The sequence below is a fragment of the Anopheles cruzii genome, chromosome 3 (assembly GCF_943734635.1).
Source record: "Anopheles cruzii chromosome 3, idAnoCruzAS_RS32_06, whole genome shotgun sequence".
Classification (NCBI taxonomy): domain Eukaryota; kingdom Metazoa; phylum Arthropoda; class Insecta; order Diptera; family Culicidae; genus Anopheles; species Anopheles cruzii.
In genome coordinates this window covers 79,847,896-79,864,489 of record NC_069145.1, presented here as the reverse complement: position 1 = coordinate 79,864,489, position 16,594 = coordinate 79,847,896, and the positions used below count along the sequence as shown (strand labels likewise).

At 49.7% G+C, this 16,594-nt stretch overlaps 3 protein-coding genes across 5 annotated transcripts in view; all 3 read right to left on the bottom strand.

Moving 5' to 3' along the window:
- Positions 1-690, bottom strand: part of LOC128271091 (LIM/homeobox protein Lhx3) — a 31,781-nt gene extending 31,091 nt beyond the window's left edge. The window contains exon 1 of the mRNA XM_053008528.1: positions 288-690. Coding sequence (XP_052864488.1) covers positions 288-690 — 403 coding nt within the window. The remainder of the gene's footprint in view (positions 1-287) is intronic.
- Positions 691-5,140: 4,450 nt separating this feature from the next.
- LOC128273186 (3,4-dihydroxyphenylacetaldehyde synthase-like) lies at positions 5,141-6,923 on the bottom strand. The gene is made up of 3 exons (XM_053011112.1): positions 6,835-6,923; positions 6,466-6,700; positions 5,141-6,403 (listed from the first exon to the last, which is right to left on the bottom strand). The coding sequence occupies exons 1-3, from the start codon at positions 6,921-6,923 to the stop codon at positions 5,141-5,143; spliced, it is 1,587 nt and encodes a 528-aa protein (XP_052867072.1).
- A 3,466-nt stretch (positions 6,924-10,389) lies between these two features.
- LOC128275259 (aromatic-L-amino-acid decarboxylase-like) lies at positions 10,390-16,328 on the bottom strand. Of its 3 annotated transcripts, none has more exons than XM_053013699.1 (6): positions 16,202-16,328; positions 15,916-15,975; positions 14,268-14,353; positions 12,035-12,269; positions 11,718-11,967; positions 10,390-11,650 (listed from the first exon to the last, which is right to left on the bottom strand). In XM_053013699.1, exons 3-6 carry the CDS (start codon positions 14,345-14,347, stop codon positions 10,779-10,781), a joined length of 1,437 nt encoding a protein of 478 aa, XP_052869659.1. In that variant the 5' UTR covers positions 14,348-14,353; positions 15,916-15,975; positions 16,202-16,328; the 3' UTR covers positions 10,390-10,778. The 3 variants fall into 3 exon arrangements, with proteins under 3 accessions (XP_052869659.1, XP_052869660.1, XP_052869661.1); XM_053013700.1 differs by having other exon boundaries at positions 15,916-15,972; positions 16,202-16,325; XM_053013701.1 differs by lacking the exons at positions 15,916-15,975; positions 16,202-16,328 and adding an exon at positions 14,488-14,496.
- Between the last annotated feature and the right edge of the window lie 266 nt (positions 16,329-16,594).

Here is a 16,594-nt window from a genome sequence, read left to right as displayed (position 1 = left end):
AGCCGGCCCGCTGGCCGCAGGTGCCGGCCCAAAGTGCGATATCAAGCGCCGTGGCGATGCAACCTAATCGAGAACTTGCGAGCTGGCCCCAAAATTGTGAGGTGCGCGAGCGTATGCCCCCCTTCGGTAGTAGCCGTCACGGCCGATTTGACCGTGATTTGAAGAAGCCCCATCGGGCGGGATTTGATTTTTATGGCAGCGCTTAGCGGAGGCTTCGTTATATTGGCCCCGCTCCGGTTGTTTATGGGTGGCTATCGCGCGCGCCAAGCCCGACGCTAGAGACTCACCTTCGAGGGCCTTGTTACGTGCTATCAGTGCCAATAGCATTTCGGGATTTGGATGATGATCCCCGAGCTCCCCGGCCCCGGCCACACCTGGGCGTCCTGACGCGCCGTGAGCCGTGAGACTGTTGCTAGAGCCGTGTCCGTTGCTGGCGCTGCTGTTGTTATGCATTCCGTTCGATGATCCCAGCGATGGACTGCTGCCATCGAGTATGGCCGCCACAGTCGAACCTCCCGGGATCCCGATTCCGATCCCGTTCGCCATCGGTTGACCCAGCAGCGTGTGGGTGCCGCCGCCCAGTGTAGAGTGTGCCAGGGGAAGCATCATTGCGGACGGCAGTGTCATCTGGGACAGGGACATCGCGTCCACACCGAGGGTAACACCGGCACTCGAAACACACACAGACATTTGCCCTTTGTTTGGCCTCTTTTTCGGAATCCGAAAACCTATCTCCAACGACCGGCCACCACTTTTGACAGGTCCGAGTTCCACTTTGACTCACACTTTTTAAAACACACACACTCGCGCCCAAAGTTCTGTATCGAACCGGCAACCTTTGGCAACTAATTCGCCCGAGCGCACCTTCGCCGCGTTGCTTACACACTGGCCCCGAGGCTGGACACTCTAGTGGCCAAGTGACACGCAGCACCACCACACAATCCGCTCTACGTAATCAGCGTGCCTACTTTGCTCGGCCGGAGCATACCCCGGCAGAAGTGTATCGGTAGAAGACCGATTTATCGCCGTGCTGTGGCGTGGCACTATTCCCGGACCCGAAACCCGGTTCACAACCTGAGGCCTCTGCAGCAGCAGACACTGTGCCGATTTGCTGCTGTCAACGAAGTGCCACCGAACTCTCCACTGCACACTGAAGAAGCGCACGGCGGCGGCGGCGGCGGCGGTGGCTTATCACTGTCGGAGTGCCAACCGCCTAACCCACCGGCGCTGCTGCCCTGTCCGCTGTCAGCCCCGATCGAAGCCCCGCGTTTAGAAGTGTTGCCCCTTGGTGATGTTGTTCTAATTTGAGTTTTTTTTTCTAGCGTGTGGCGCGGCGCTCGGTAGCAGCAGCAGCAGCGGCGGCGGCGAATCTAATCGCGCCCCAAGACCTCATTGTTATTACGCGCCCTTTGAGCACTCACTGACTAGGGTTCTGGCTAATTATGTGCCTCACTGGTAGCTGGCTGCGCTGAACCGGCCGACAAGTGGGCGCACCTTGTAAGAAGCGAGAAATTCGACACTCGAACTCGAGGCTCCGCTCCGAAAAGGGTTGCCGGCGGCGACCTGCACCTCCGGATGGCAATTAGTATGCTAATGGTTACACTTCTTGGGCTTCAAGCACTTCTGGCAGCATTTTCTTAGTGACCACAAACGGCAATGGCAATCTCCTCTCCCCGGGAGTTTCTTCCGTCGGGGGAGCCTGAATCTGGTCACTTAAGCACTCGGCGAACCGTTTCCTAACCACAAAACAAACGATACCACACAAACGACGGTTACGAAAGTGAAAATATCGTGGCCTCCTCCCCCAGCCCGGCCTGGAGGGATGTTCCCGCGAGAGTCCGTCGAAAAAGTTTTGTCAATTAAAAAACATTTTCATTACCGGCCGGATGGCGGCAATAATCGGCGGGTGGGGTGCTCCTTTTAATTGCCCTCCCGAGTGCTCGATGCGCTCTTCCTTCTAAGCCCTCTCGACGTACACACAAGGACGAAGCGTGTCTGTCTGTCTATTCTAGGTCCACTGTCCCGGTCAATCTGCCCATGTCTAACTGACAGCGACGACTCTCTCCAGCGATACTCCAGCGGTCCCGGTGACGGTGCAGCAGTTATCCGTTGTAACCCAGCGCGAAGTGCTCGGAACTGCTGCTGGCCGTCATTTTGTGTGTGGATAATGTGCCTCAACCCGCAGTCCATCCGGTTGCCGGTGATATGGGGTTTCGAGAGTGGAACATTCCCACGTCTGCGCATTCCACGTTTCGATTGAAATATGTGTGCGTTAGCCATCTTGGACTTGGATGCCCTCCGTGGGGGACAAAACGACTTGACATCGTTCTACCCGTCATTTGGTGGTGGTGTAGGAAAAGCCCGGAACCTGGAAAGGGGTTTTTCAGAATGATTTTCCACACGGCGTTTTCCAAGAAGATGTGTGAAGATGAGGAGGCGGTGGGTTTTTAGTACAACTCACCAATACACTGGCACTGCCAACACAGCAGGATACGCAGCAGGACGTTCGCTCCACCCTCCGTGCCGTTGCCAGGGGCGATGGCACACACGCACACACACACACACGTACGCGCATTAGCGTCGTCAGGCGTAGTTCCGCACCAACACACACAAGACGTGTGAGGAGCATTAATGACACTCGCTTTTCCAACCGAGCACAACGTGAATTTCCCGGATGCGTTCACGCAAATCCGCGGCCGAGGAAACGGATGTTCGCTCCACATTAGACACTAGGCAAGTCTGTCGGGAAGTGTCGCTAAACCTTCTAAAACCATCCATTATAGCCGCTCACTCGGCACCATATAGCGGAGGGGCCAGGAGTCCGATGGCAGTTTGGGGTTCGCTGGCGTTGCTTAAAGCCCGAGCGAGTGCTCCGTGAACCCGTACCCGACATCGGGATGGTTCGAGTGTGTTTCTGGGAGGAACAGTTTCAGGATCTATCAACGAGTCCATTTCACGGGCCCATCGATGATAGAGAAGGCGGCGGCCAGCCCAAATGGCACTGCAATTCACTTTGCGTGCGATGCGGCGAGTGTCCGATGAAACGCATTATCGAACCCATTTCGGACCGGGCGGATGCTGATTGATAAGCGGTGGCCATCGTTAGGAGCGTGCGGTGTGGAGCGGAATCGCTACCGTCGGCCGCATCGGGCGGCTTGTTTTGGAAAGTAGCGACAGGAAATGTCAATCAGTTTGGATTTGGCTGCACGACGATATGCAATCCGTGTTAGACCGAAGGTCCGAAGGTTGTGCGATAGAATTATTTTGAATTAGGATGATTAGGACGCGACTGTAGATTGTTGGCCCACTCGGAAGCTTCGTCTCGATGCAGAACAGCGTCGGTTTAAATGTGTTAGATTATGAAATTTATTATACTCATCATGAAAATAAACTTGCCATTAGTGGATTTTTTTCATTATTGAGCTGACGACAAGAAAACTGGTAAGAATCTTTTATTCGCGCGATTTTTCTTCGTTTCGCATTTTAAGATCTTTTTGCATGCCTTCATTTAAACAAAGTGAAGAACATACTTCGTAGCCCTACGACCCAAAAAGCACCCCGGGAATCCAACCGGAAGAAAGCGAAATGTGGCTTCGAAACGGGCGCAACCAAGATGTGCCGGATAAAACTCCACTAACATCCCCAAATGGTCGGTTCCAGGCCGGTGCCGACGAAAGTAATGACTTTTGTTCCGAGTGTAGGGGACAGATTTCCTTCGCCGGTCGGAACAGTGCTGGGCTGGCAAACTCCTTTTGCGGGGAAATTCACTATTTGCGCAGGAAATGGAAACATGTTGACATGTTACCATACCTGTGCTTCTCTGGTAACTGCGGCGGACGGTCCCGAGTGGGCGTTATCAAGGGGTTTGTCAAACACGGTCGCGGAGAACACCGTTCCGGTGGAACGGAAAGCGTACCGTTTTCCGTTTGTTCGCGTTTCACATTTATGAAAAAGTTCACGTTACTTTCGCCCACCCCGGGGCGGTGGCTTCCGGTTCCGGGAGGGATTCCATTTTTCTTCCTAGCTGGCAACAAGAGCACGGAAAACGGAACGCGAAAGAAAGCATTTCGAGCAGTCGAGTAAACAACCAGAAAGAGGAACTCACCTTTGGCCAGGGATCATCTCTTTTTACTGTTGGCATAACTATTTGCGCAACGGGGATGCATAACTCATGTCGTTTGCTTAATCGAGGCCCCCGATCGGAGGCGCTCAGGACTGGAGGGCGAGATAGGTTACATCTTGAAGCGGCTCTGAGGTTTCACGGGGATTCCGCGCCTCCGTGGCATGTTTCCCTCCGCATATGGTTTATCGTCCGGGCGCTATGGTCCATGTTCTGGGAGATACCTTTTTATGTGCCTTTGCCCTTCAGCCTATGGAACCGTGGCTTCTCCTTTCGCCTTGCGAAACATTTAACTTAAACCGGGAGAAAAGGGACTGTGCTCGGAAGGGGGTTTCCGGTTTGTTGTTGCCCTCCGACCGGTTACAACTTGGCGTGCCTGGGGTTTGATAAATGTACGGGTGATTTTCAAGTTTATTGTAGCACTGCCGTCTCATCCGGCGGGCCATCTTACCGGGCCAGTTTTCGGAGTGTAAAGTTTGATTTTCCTCGCTTTTTCTTACCGGAACCGTTTTCCGTCGACTGACGGGGGGTTAAAACAAATGACATTCCATTTACCCGGGCAACGCAACGAAAGTGGGCTACATTTCGGTGCCCCGTCAAAAGTAGGAGCAAAGTTGGATTCCTCTAACCGCTGGTATGCTGAGTTTTGTTTCACTTCTAAAACCAAAGTGGAAGGTTTTATTATTTATCATTTGCCTTTTCGGTCGTGAAAAATGACGCTTCAAAAAAGCTGCTATTCGTCGTCAGAAACGTTCCTGCGATACAGCTTTTGATGGACGTTGTCAAGCGGATCGATCTGAGGTGATAGAGCTTCTTGAGGGTATGTGAAATTTACTCAATATTTACCGTTTTAGTCAAACACCAAATGGTCATCTCACAAAACAAGCGACTAACTATATTAAAAACTAATCTGGTCAAAAGAAAAGGAAGATCCAACTAGCTTCATTATTCACGTTGGTAAATGATCGTTGTATGGTTAATAATTAATGTGTAATAAATCTACCCCCGTGACCCTTAAATCTATTTTGCTTTCTCCGTCGACAGGATAACACCGGCTAAGCTTTCGGTGATTTTGCCAATTTCCGTGCTCTTTTCGTACAGTTTCGGTTCGTGTTCCAAGCTCTGCAAAATAGGCTCTTTCCTATCGGCCAACTCGTTGCGATTCTGATCGACCCCGAACAGAACGTCTGTCTGCGACCGGACTTCGTCCCATGCGTAGTCGATGTCGTGCATCTGCGGATCGATACCGCAGATCATGAAACGGATGATGAACTTGCCCTGGTACGTGGCCGGGATCATGAAAACTTTCTTGCGTTTGGTGATGTTTTCCAGCAGTTGCTTCGAAAGGGCATCGTCCCCTTTGAGCCGGAAGCAGACGAGGGCCAGTGTGGAGCAGAGCACCTCAAAACGATCATCCGTGCGAACGTAGTCCTCGAATCGATTGGCAAGCTGGATGTGGAAGCGGATCAGGTTGCGAATCTTCTCCGCACCCATCGTGCGCAGCGTGATCCACACCTTGAGCGAGCGGAACCGGCGGCCGAGCTGTATCTGCCAGTGGCGATAGTCGGGCGCCTTGCTGTGACCCTGGAACTGGTGTTGCAGGTAGATTCGGTCCACGCTGAACGATGTGGTGACCGATCCGGCATCCTTGAACCACATCGCGCAGCAGTCGAAATTTACGAACATCCACTTGTGCAGGTTAAAGTTGAGGGAATCGGCCAACTCGGCCCCCTTCATGATGTGGCCGTACTCCGGCAGACAGAGGGCTGCCCCGGCGTACGCCGCATCAATGTGTAGCCAGATGTTGTGCTCGTTGCAGTACGGTCCAATTTCGGCCAGATTGTCATAGGCGCACGTTCCCGTCGTCCCGAGCGTAGCTACGCAAACCACAGGGAACAATCCGTTCGCCACGTCCTCTTCAACCGCTCGAATGAAGGTGGAACCTCTCAAAATGGCCGTGTCGTCAGCCGGCAACAAGCGCATTTTGATGGCTCCCAAAATTCCCGACTTCTCGACGGCACTGTTGCTCTGGTCACTGGTGTACGCCACCAGTCGGCCTCGGATCTCCGCCTCCGTAAGTTCCGGATGCTCAACCTTCAGTCGCCGAACCGCCTGCTCTCGGGCGGCCAGCACTGCCACGAGTATGGACTCGCTGGCCGATCCTTGAATAATGCCACCGCCGTTTCCTTCGCCGCAGTTGAGAAACGTTTTCGGAAGGTTCAACAACTGTCCCAGCCAGTTCATCATGATCACCTCGAGCTCCGTACAGACGGGGCTACAAATCTGTAGAAATGAAGAACGCTCGAATGCTAATGCTCACGGTCTACGCCCGGCACGACACTCACCCAACTGAATCCTACAACTCCAAGCCCAGCCGCTAACGTTTCGCCAACGATCGACGAGTACGAGGTTTGTGATGGATAAAACGCATGGAAATGGGGCGACTGCCAGTGCGTGAGGCCCGGTAGAATGCACCGCTTGAAGTCCTCCATGATGGTTTTCCAGTCCTCCGGTTCGTTTTGGAGCCGTCCGGGAAGCAGATCGTGCAGATAGCCTGGTTCAACCGATGGGAGAACATCCCTGCAGAGGGCGAAGAGCACAGATAATATACGTTTTAAGTACCTTATCGCTGTTTTCATTCACCGGGTTTTGGGATAAATTTTCATTGTTGACCACGGTGGCCATGGTTTCAAACTCTAAGTCAAATCTCGCACCTGTCTCGGATGTTCTCGAGGTAGTCGGCGACAAAGTCAATAGCTGCTCGGCCGAACTCACGAAACTCATTTATGTCCATGTTTGCCATCCTGAACGATCTCTATGCACTCAGTCTACAGAACACTGGCGAACTTATGGGACATGCACGCGGACTTCTAACAGAACCGCACTTTTAACGAAGGTATCACTTGAACACACTGATCGCTGGGGACATTAGCCTAATGGCTTGACTGTGCACTGTTTAGTCTAGGCTGCTTGTTCCACTGTTCCACTGTTTTCCACAACCACCGAAGATCGAACGACCAGCTCGCGAAGCAGTTCGTAGGAAGCAGTCTGCACAGGATCGTACGTTGCCGGAGACTGAGGATCCTCTGGGCGCGCTGAGCTTTATTTATGCCAAAGCCCCTTCCTTCAGCAAACAACGCTCGGACCACCGGGGCCACGCCGGGGCCCAGGGAGAAGAAATGTTGTTCAAAAGTCCCGGTTCTCCGTTTCGCGGCCCCAGCAAACAACAATAATGAAACTATCAACAACCCATGTGCCACCTGCCCGGGAGCCCGGTTTACGGTCCCCAGACAACCGGAAGAGACCCCCATTGACGCATCCGCGTGGCTTTCGTGCCTCTGCCAAGAAAGTGGAGCCCCTCTGGCTCTTTCGCTTTCACGCTCTCTCCCTCTATCTCGTTTGATATCCATCGAAAGTTGGGGCCTCGCAGTTGCATTCTGAAGAGACCCTCATTCATCTCGAGTGGGCATTAAGTTTGTCTTCGGTCGGTTCACCGTGTCGAACGCCTGGCCGAAGGCCCGAGCCGCGATCTTGTCATCTTCACCAGCCTCCCGCGGGAGATGATGATTTTATTTTCGACAGATTATGAAATATGCTTGAATAAATCAACAGAAACGACGTCACAAGGATGAGAGAGAGAGAGTGAGAGAAAAAAGTCCTTAAAATTCGGCGCTCATTAAAATGTTCGCTCGAGAGGGTCGAGAGCGAGTCGAGAATTACCGGAAAACTTTCTACGCTGGGCACCTGCGGCCGGCCGCCCGGCAGCGGACGTGAGAGACACACCGTCGACGCCGTGTTATGTAGTTTTGTATGCTAATTGATAAATCCTCAGCGTCATTATACGCGATCACCAAAAAATGGGATCCCCACGGTCGTGTTGTCGTAACAGTAGGTTATGGGAACTGTGTGCTGGTTCCGCTTTGTTGTTACTATAAATTCAAATTCGAATTGTAGTCTCAAAACTATCTGTACATCAAAGTGTGCCAACCTATAGCAGAAAGCAATATTCAACTATTAAGCGGTTGCTATTTAATTGATCCTTTTGCCACCAATGCTGCGCGCCCATAGTGCAGCGATCGATCGAGAGAAAAGTTGGCGCAGGATGATCACGACGTCAGGCAATGGCAATTAGTGGGCAGCGAAGAGGCCAGGCCGAAAACCCTTAAAACACCCAAAATAAAATCGAAAGTCTGGCAAGTGAGCCAGTCCAGCGGTGGATCCGAGGGATGTTTAACGGTCGCACCGGTAATTTGCTGTGTCATGGTCGTGCATAAATTATGTCCTAAGGTGTTAAGCAGTGGCATAGTTCTGCCGATCGTCCGAGAACCTGCCGAAGCCCTCGATCGTTTAACGGTAATTTCAGACGCGATATGCCGTGTGTGCGATGTTTCTGTAACCTACTGATGAGCGAATAACTTATCTAACAACACGAGCACACTCGGCCCTGGTCGCTAGCTGCGCCATGCGGAAGTTGCATGAGAGCGAAAGGTGAAAATGGTTTAATTAGGCATCCCATGAGCGTTCGATGGGATGAAGACGATTCCATGATGCAATCGGTAACACGAATTGAGTCACATTCTACTCAACGACTGACCGCGCATCGACCCCCAGGAGGTGTAAGCAGTTAACGGAGTGAAATGGTAGTTTTTGAGGCCGAGTTTGCACGGGCAGACTCTGGTGCTTGAGTGCCGACAAAACATGCTGTTCAACATAGCGACAAAAATAAACAATCAAAGCCACGAGCCCCGTACTGACTTGCGGCCTCTGTAACAAAACGGCAGACAGCAAAAAGCTGAAACATAATAAAAAGGAAAGCGACAGCACGAGCCATAAATAAATAAATAAATAAATAAAATCTTCAAACAAGGGCAAAAAAGGGAACGAACGAATTAAGTCATCAAAGTCGTCCCCAAGACTGGCCCCTTATAAGAGCCATTGCACACGCCGAGATCGTAAAGTGCATTAATCGATCCCGGTATGAAAAAACTACCGTTCGGGACAAATAAAAAAGCTCCAGCAATTAAACACTTTGGTTGGTTGGTTGATTGGTCAAACGGTCACTTTTTCGCGTCTGAATTATTGACGAGAGGTCCAATTCGGAAAATTGGTTCGTCGTTTTTTGCGTTAATTTTCTTTCAACCACATCGCCGCCGTCGAAAGAAGGTTCGAATGGCGGAAAAGGAAAAAAATGCAAAAACAAAACAACAAATCAATCGCTTTCCGGTCTCCAGGCCCTCACAAGCGCGTTCGGGGGATCGAAAGTGCCCGTAGGGAGTTTGCATCGAACGTGGCGCGCACGTTGATGTAATTGCATCAGGCTGCTGCACCGTTCCCGGAGTGCATCGTTTCGGGAGTGCATTCGAGGTTTTCATTTTTCCTACGAGTCGATTTGCCAATTCGCTTCCGATTCCTTGGGGAACACCGGAGTGCAGTCATGTTTTTTTACGTCTCTTTATTGGCTTTGCGGGCTTTAGGAAGACTCTTTTTTGTACGATGCGTTTGAAGTGGATTATTATTTTTTGTTACCTTGAGCAAGAGCAGGAAAATTTTGATACACCATCACGCCATTTGGACTCATCAAAGATTAAGTATCGTTTAGGGAACGTTTAACAATCAATTATGAGCGGTAGCGACATTCTTGGAAGTGCCAAATTGAAATATGTGGTGCTTTGCGGCATGATGGATGATGCTAATAGTTTTTGACTTGTCTGAGTGAAGGCGATGGCAAGTACAGACGAACAGAGAAGCGACCTGTCAGACTCGGAAATACCTCCACGAATCAACGATGAAACTGTAGAAAGGAAACCGAAAAACGAAGGATTAAATCTTGTGCACAATAATGAGCTTGAAAAATCGTTTTAATTAATTAATTAATTGGAATAAAACATTATTAACTTATCGAGCATGCACCGTTAAACTCCTTCATTAACCGTTAACCGTTAAACGTCTTCATTTAAATTGAAAAAGGTGGTTAAAACAAAATTAACCACAGAATAAAACTCACCACGGCAAGTGAAATATTTCTTGGGTGTGTTGTGAAATATTTCTCATTGACACGGAACAGTTCTAAAGGTCTAACCGATTGCATATTTTAGGCGTAATTAGAAAGCTGTCGAAGGATATGCTTCTATTAAAAATTATTGGAACGAAATTGACCGCGAATTTAGACTCATAAAGGGGTAGAAATATAAAAGAAAATGATGTGTTCGAAGGCATCACTAGAATCAAACATTTTCATCGTCATAGGTTTTGTGGATGATTAGGTTTAACATTTTATTCACCACTTTCACAGTATTGTTTTTTACACATCGAACATCAACACGATTGCACGATATCCATAAGCTTACGACGATAAAACGGTTTATTGTATTGGTTGCTTGGTATTGCCACGCGATTGAGCCCATTGTTTGGAGGAAGGATCCATTTTCCGTCCAGAGCCGATTGCCTCATCTGGTCCCGGTGTAGGTTGGTTGGTCTCGAAACACTAACCAGTGAACGGCCGATTCGTTTGATGATAAATAAATTAACCTCATACAAGTGTAAACTTAACGGCAAAAAACAGTAAATACATGAACTGCGATGGTTGCGACGATGTACGGTCTATGATCATGCGAGTAGCGGTGGTTGCCGAGAATCAACGATTCCTTCTTGAATCCGTTTACTGTTTCTGCTCGGCCATCAACTCATCGGCCGCGGCTGCCACTTCCTTCCACGAGTAGTCGATATCGGAGGTTTCGGTGAAGCGCGAGCAAATGGCCATACGCAGGAAGTACACGTCGTTAACCTTGGACGGTACCAGGTGAATGTTGCCGCGTCCGTTAATGCGCCTCAACAGCGCCTCGTTCAGTTCGTTCGACCCCTTCAGCTTGAAGCACGCCAAGCCCATCTGTACTTCGCCGAAAATCTCGAATCGCTCGTCCGCACGGCAAAGCGCCTCGAAGTGCTTGGCGAACGCACAGTGGCGCCGGATGTGGCCCTGCAGGTTATCGACACCGTACAGGCGAAGCACAAACCACAGCTTCAGTGCACGGAAACGACGGCCGAGCGGAATCTGCCAGTGGCGGTAGTCCGGGGCCGATCCCTGCATGTCGTGCTTCAGGTAGAGCGGGTCCACGTTGAACGCGTTTACGACCCAGAACGGTTCCTTCAGCCACATGGCGCTACAATCGAAGTTAACCAGCATCCACTTGTGCGGATTGAAGTTGAAGGAGTCGGCCGTCTCGACGCCCTTCATCAGATAGCGGTACTCCGGGCAGATGAAAGCCGAGCCGGCGTACGCCGCATCAACGTGCACCCAAACGTTGTACCGATTACCGACCGGACCGATCTCGTCCAGTCGATCGAATGCGCACGTGTTGGTCGTGCCGAGGGTGGCCACTGCGTAGAATGGGATCAACCCGGCGTCCAGATCCTCCTGGATGGCCCGCTCGAGGGTTTCTCCGCGCAGCTTCAGATCGGCATCGGATGGTAGAGAGCGCAGTTTAACTCCTCCGAGAAGCCCCGCCCGTTCCACGGAGGAATGGGATTGAACTGAAAGCGAGATATGGGTGCAATTATTCTTCTGATGATCTACAGCACAGCTAGCGTTGTTACTCACTGGAGGTGTATCCAACCAACTTCGACACGATCTTGTGATCGTCCCAATCGGGATGCTCCTCCTTAACGCGCTTCATCGTCTTCGCCTTGGCACCGAGCAGGGCAACGAGTGTGGCCTCACTGGCCGTACCCTGGATAACGCCCCCGCCTTGGCCACCCGAGCACGCTAGGAACTCTTTCGGCAGGTCCAGCATTTTGCCCAACCAATCGAGCATGACAACTTCCAACTCGGTACAGGCGGGACTGGCAATCTGAAATGTAGGTTGTGCATATGACGTGAAAGGATACTTTTTCAACACCCCTTTGATGCACGCTTACCCACGTGAAGCCGATACAGGCGATCGCTCCACTCAACATATCAGCCACGATCGCCGGATACGAGTTGGCAGTGGGGAAGTAAGCGTGGAATTTGGGACTGTGCCAGTGCGTTACGCCCGGCATTATGACCCGCTCGACGTCGGCCATAACATCTTCCCATTTTTCCGGCTGCTGAGGAGCTTCGTCGGGAATCAACGGACGCAGATATCCCGGTTGAACGGTCGGCAGAACACGTCTAGAAACGAAAGATAGAGTAACTACATTTAGTATACACTGTGTAGGGTCTATGCGGACACGCAAGTTGAAGGTCGGTTAGCAACTAAGCGCGGGAACCTCAACTGCCTCAGGTGTCAGATTCGGGTCATGCGCAAAGGCAAACACGTGGAAGCTCTGAGTCTAAGATCGTCGATCGTTCGCCGAGACCTCCACCGCCGTGGTGTGGAGGAGTTTGAAGAATTATTTTGCAACCCAACGAAACCTTCACTCAGTTGTCAAGAAACGAAATCGCAACGGCGGTGGTGGCGATGGCAATGGCACGGTTGCTAGCGATCAGAGCACGCGGCCAGCACTAATTGCCCACGAAGTGCCGAGAGCCTTTGCGCAAGTCTACTCAAGCCGGTAAGCGGGGCACCTGCAGCAGGCTGAACACGGTTGGCTCGGTTCGTGTCGACCTTCATTTTGATTTTGGTTCTCTGGTGGCCAATCGACCGTTGGGGCTCCACCGATCCGTTACGATGACATTAATAACCGAAAAAAGTGACAGACAGGGCTTAATTCGTAGGCGGGTGAGGAAGGCTGCAAAGGGGGCCATTAAGTGAGGTTAGTTATGAATTCACTTTGCTGCCACAGTGGCTGGTCGCTTTCACGGATAATCCAGTTTGTTGCATTAAACATTCATCGCGGCGCTTACACATTGGGCACCGAGAGCAAGTTTGAAAGCTAGCATTGGGACGGCAGTACCGGATGTAAAATTGACTGACCCTTCATGTTGGCCATTTCCGCTTGCTGACGCACATGAAACGTCAGCTGTAACGAAAATTATTAATGATCATTAACGTATTATGCAACGCTTGTAGTTTCCTAGTATGATGGGAAACATGATCAGTACATATAACAATTATGATCAAGTTGATTGAATCATAAGAACAAAAAATGGCTTAATACTGGCGCCTCAATACTGTCAAAAGAAGGCAACTCCGACTGGTAGTGCAAACTCGTTCTCTCATGATTAATAATTCATCTGATATTTATATTGCTACAGGTTTTCCGCTACATTCCGGTGGCCATTCTCACCACAATGTTTCTAATAAGGCTCTGACGAACGGGTTGAAGTCGCGGTGGGCTATTCGCTGGTTCACTCCGCGAAACGATCATCGAGACGATCATCGAGACGATCAGGTTTGTTTCCGTTGACCTTGAGTGTTCGTCGTGATTTAATGTTATGCAATGAAGCCCACGGACAGATCCTATGGTTCACTAATCGAATAGTTCCGCGACGGAATGGACAATTTTTTTGTAATTTCAACCACTGAGTAAGTTATCCCAATAGAAGGATCTTGGGTGACACACAAGCAAATCAATGTATAAAGTTCGTCGGCATCGTTTTCACAAATAAAAATTAGTGTTGGTCACAGACGTATGAACAAAGTGCCAAAGAGTTAAAGTTGGATTTCCCATCAGCATGTGGTTTCGATTTCGATCGAAGCAACCTCGCCTCGGTAACCTTGAACGGTGATTGTCAATAATTTACACTCGGGCCCTCTCGATTGAACCACGTCACGGTTCAAATTGAAAGTGTGTTCGGTGCCGTTTTTCGCTAGCGTTTGAACATGATCAACTGATCGCATCGCTCGAAGGGAGGCATCATAAAGTGCATTCAACCGCAAAAATGTACGGCAAGCGAGGAAGTGTTTGGTGGTCGCCGTAGGGCTGCAGGGTAGATTATAAACGAAGAGATTTACGCTAGGTCAGGAATATCAGTTCCGTGAATCACCGGGACCGGTTCGCTTCGGGTAGTTCCCAGTTGTGTTTATGGCTTTACGATGGCCCGGGGTAATTTACACGCCGGCACATCAAATGACGCACACAAAGAAATACGATTCGAACGTGTCTGTAACACTTTCGGTACACCGAAAAAAACTCACATTCGTTTACACTTTTTATATCCCGAAGATCCGTGTGAATAGAAAGACGAACTATAACGCCGTACAGCTTTACGTAAAATTCAACTTACCTATCGCGAATGTTCTCCAGATAGTTGGCAATGTAGTCAACCATCTCCTTGGCAAAATCTTTAAACTCCGGGGCCTGCATCTCGGTCTGTGAGAACGTTGTTTAACGAAACAAGACAAGATAAGTATGCGTTACACAAGCGCTTACAAATCAATGATTAATGATGTCCCTTAAGATTATGAAAGTTTGTTAGTTCATGTTAGTAGTTTTGATATACTCACGACACTTGGAATATTGAACTTTTTGGTGTCCATGGTGCTGTTAGTAAGAGGTGCATGTGGATTAGATCGGTTAGAAAGGAAATGGTTAAATAGTTTGCTAGTCTGAAGGCCGTATAATATTTACTCCTTTTTCGCTTAGAACAGGCATCTTGAAGCTTATAGCGCTTAAAACACTGCACAACGGTAAAGTTTATGAACAAGTTGGTTAAAACAAAATGCAAACGAAATTAAAATAGAACAACGATCCGCACAACAACGTTCCTGACGCTCGCTTGGCGGGATACTGAGGACATCGCGCTATCGGGATGGCACATCCCTAAGTAATCAGAAAAGTGTTGCCATCGAACAAATACGACCCTAAATTGGCCGAACAATAACCAGAGTTCGCCTGGCTTTAATTGCGTTAACCTTTCTCCTTCGGTCCCGCTCTGCCGGAGGAGAGATGGACATGCTTCATATTTTGAAGCGACAAAAACGAAACGATGATGTTCGATCAATAATTCGCAGTAATTGAGTTACTTCACCTCGGGCACGTACAGTGCGCCTTATCGGCGTTGGCAAGACGGGCCCACACCGAAGAAAGACACCTTAAATCGATGCTATCAAACCTTCTCAATGATGGAGTCAACGAATTCCTGTATCAGGTTTTTTAGCATCCAAGAGATTGCATTGGGGGTATCGCTATCGTCTGAGCTATTAATGGTTCAGCGCGCAAAGATGTTATCAATTCCATCTACCGCCTAGCGACAAAACGCTCTGTAGCTTTGCAGTGGTCAACAACGGTCGTTGCGGTCAGCATAAAAAAGTGCACAACTTGACTCTTTCACCATTTTCCTTACATGATACGAGAGAGATTGTTGCTATAAACGTAAAGTTAAATTGAAAGTACATTGAAAGAATGCTGGTTTAAGGAAACGGACCCATAAAACTTGTTTTAAAATGCGGATCTCAGATCGGAGCATAATTGGAAAACAACCAACTGCTTAGCAAGTCGATCGTAGGCCTTCGCCAAGACCTCGAAATCTGCACGCGAACCTCAACGGGTTGAATTGACAGGACATACGATCACAACCAGCAATTCGTCCGCTTCCCAAGATTGGCCAAGGCAAAAAGCCAATCTCTTTCATAGCAGAAACCACAACGGCCGCGTTCTAAGGTCACGTCGGGCACGTGAAAGCGAACGTATACGTGGTCGTGATCTGAGCCGTTTTGAAGGCTGCGTCCGGAAGTGGTAAGAATCAGTATGGCTAAAGAATTCGGTCAGACATGCTCTGATCAGCGCGGAATAACTGATTGCCCTTGTCCTTAGCTGGTTACAGGTTGGAGTTGTGCCCTTCAATTCCTGGACGATACTTTGTGCACTAAATCCGTCACCATAAGAAACACTGTACACTACAGTAGCTCATTAAACACTGCACAGGTACTTACATTCGTATAGAACAATTGGTTAATCGACACACTGCAACACACTGGTCAGTCGACACACTGCTGCAAGAAATGGATGTTGATTTATTCGAGCGTGAACAAAAATCACTTTCCCCTTTCACTAATGGAAGGATAATGGCAGAACGTGGTACTCCTTTCCTCCTGACCACAGCCAGTAAGTCACAGTCTCTCGGCACACCACTTACACACCCTCACACTCGTGCGAAACGTGATAAGTGGTCGCAGCGGAATGGGCACTGATTTTCGCCTTTCCGATTTTCCCGCTTACCGTGGAACACTGGACACTTAAAGAGGGGCACTCCAAGGGTTGTGGTTCGAGTACGGTTTATGTTTCACTCGTCGTGTGTGTCACCGAACCATGTAGCGCAGGGCTGTTGCTACTACACCGCTCGTTGTCGACTGAATGGATGGGAGTGACCGAGACTAGCTTTTAAAGTCCGACCGAACGAATCTCACGAATCGCGCGAGTAGGAACCGAACTTACTCATAAACGCACTCTCGCAACCGACTGTTGCGCTCTGCGTTTCGTACCGGTTAACCGAAATATTCAAATAATGGTACGGTATGGTTGTCTCGAAGGAAAATGAGCTAAATTAAAGAACCGGTTGTTGCGCGTCTTCAGAGAACGCATTTGAAAGAGTTATTAGGAAACTAGACACAG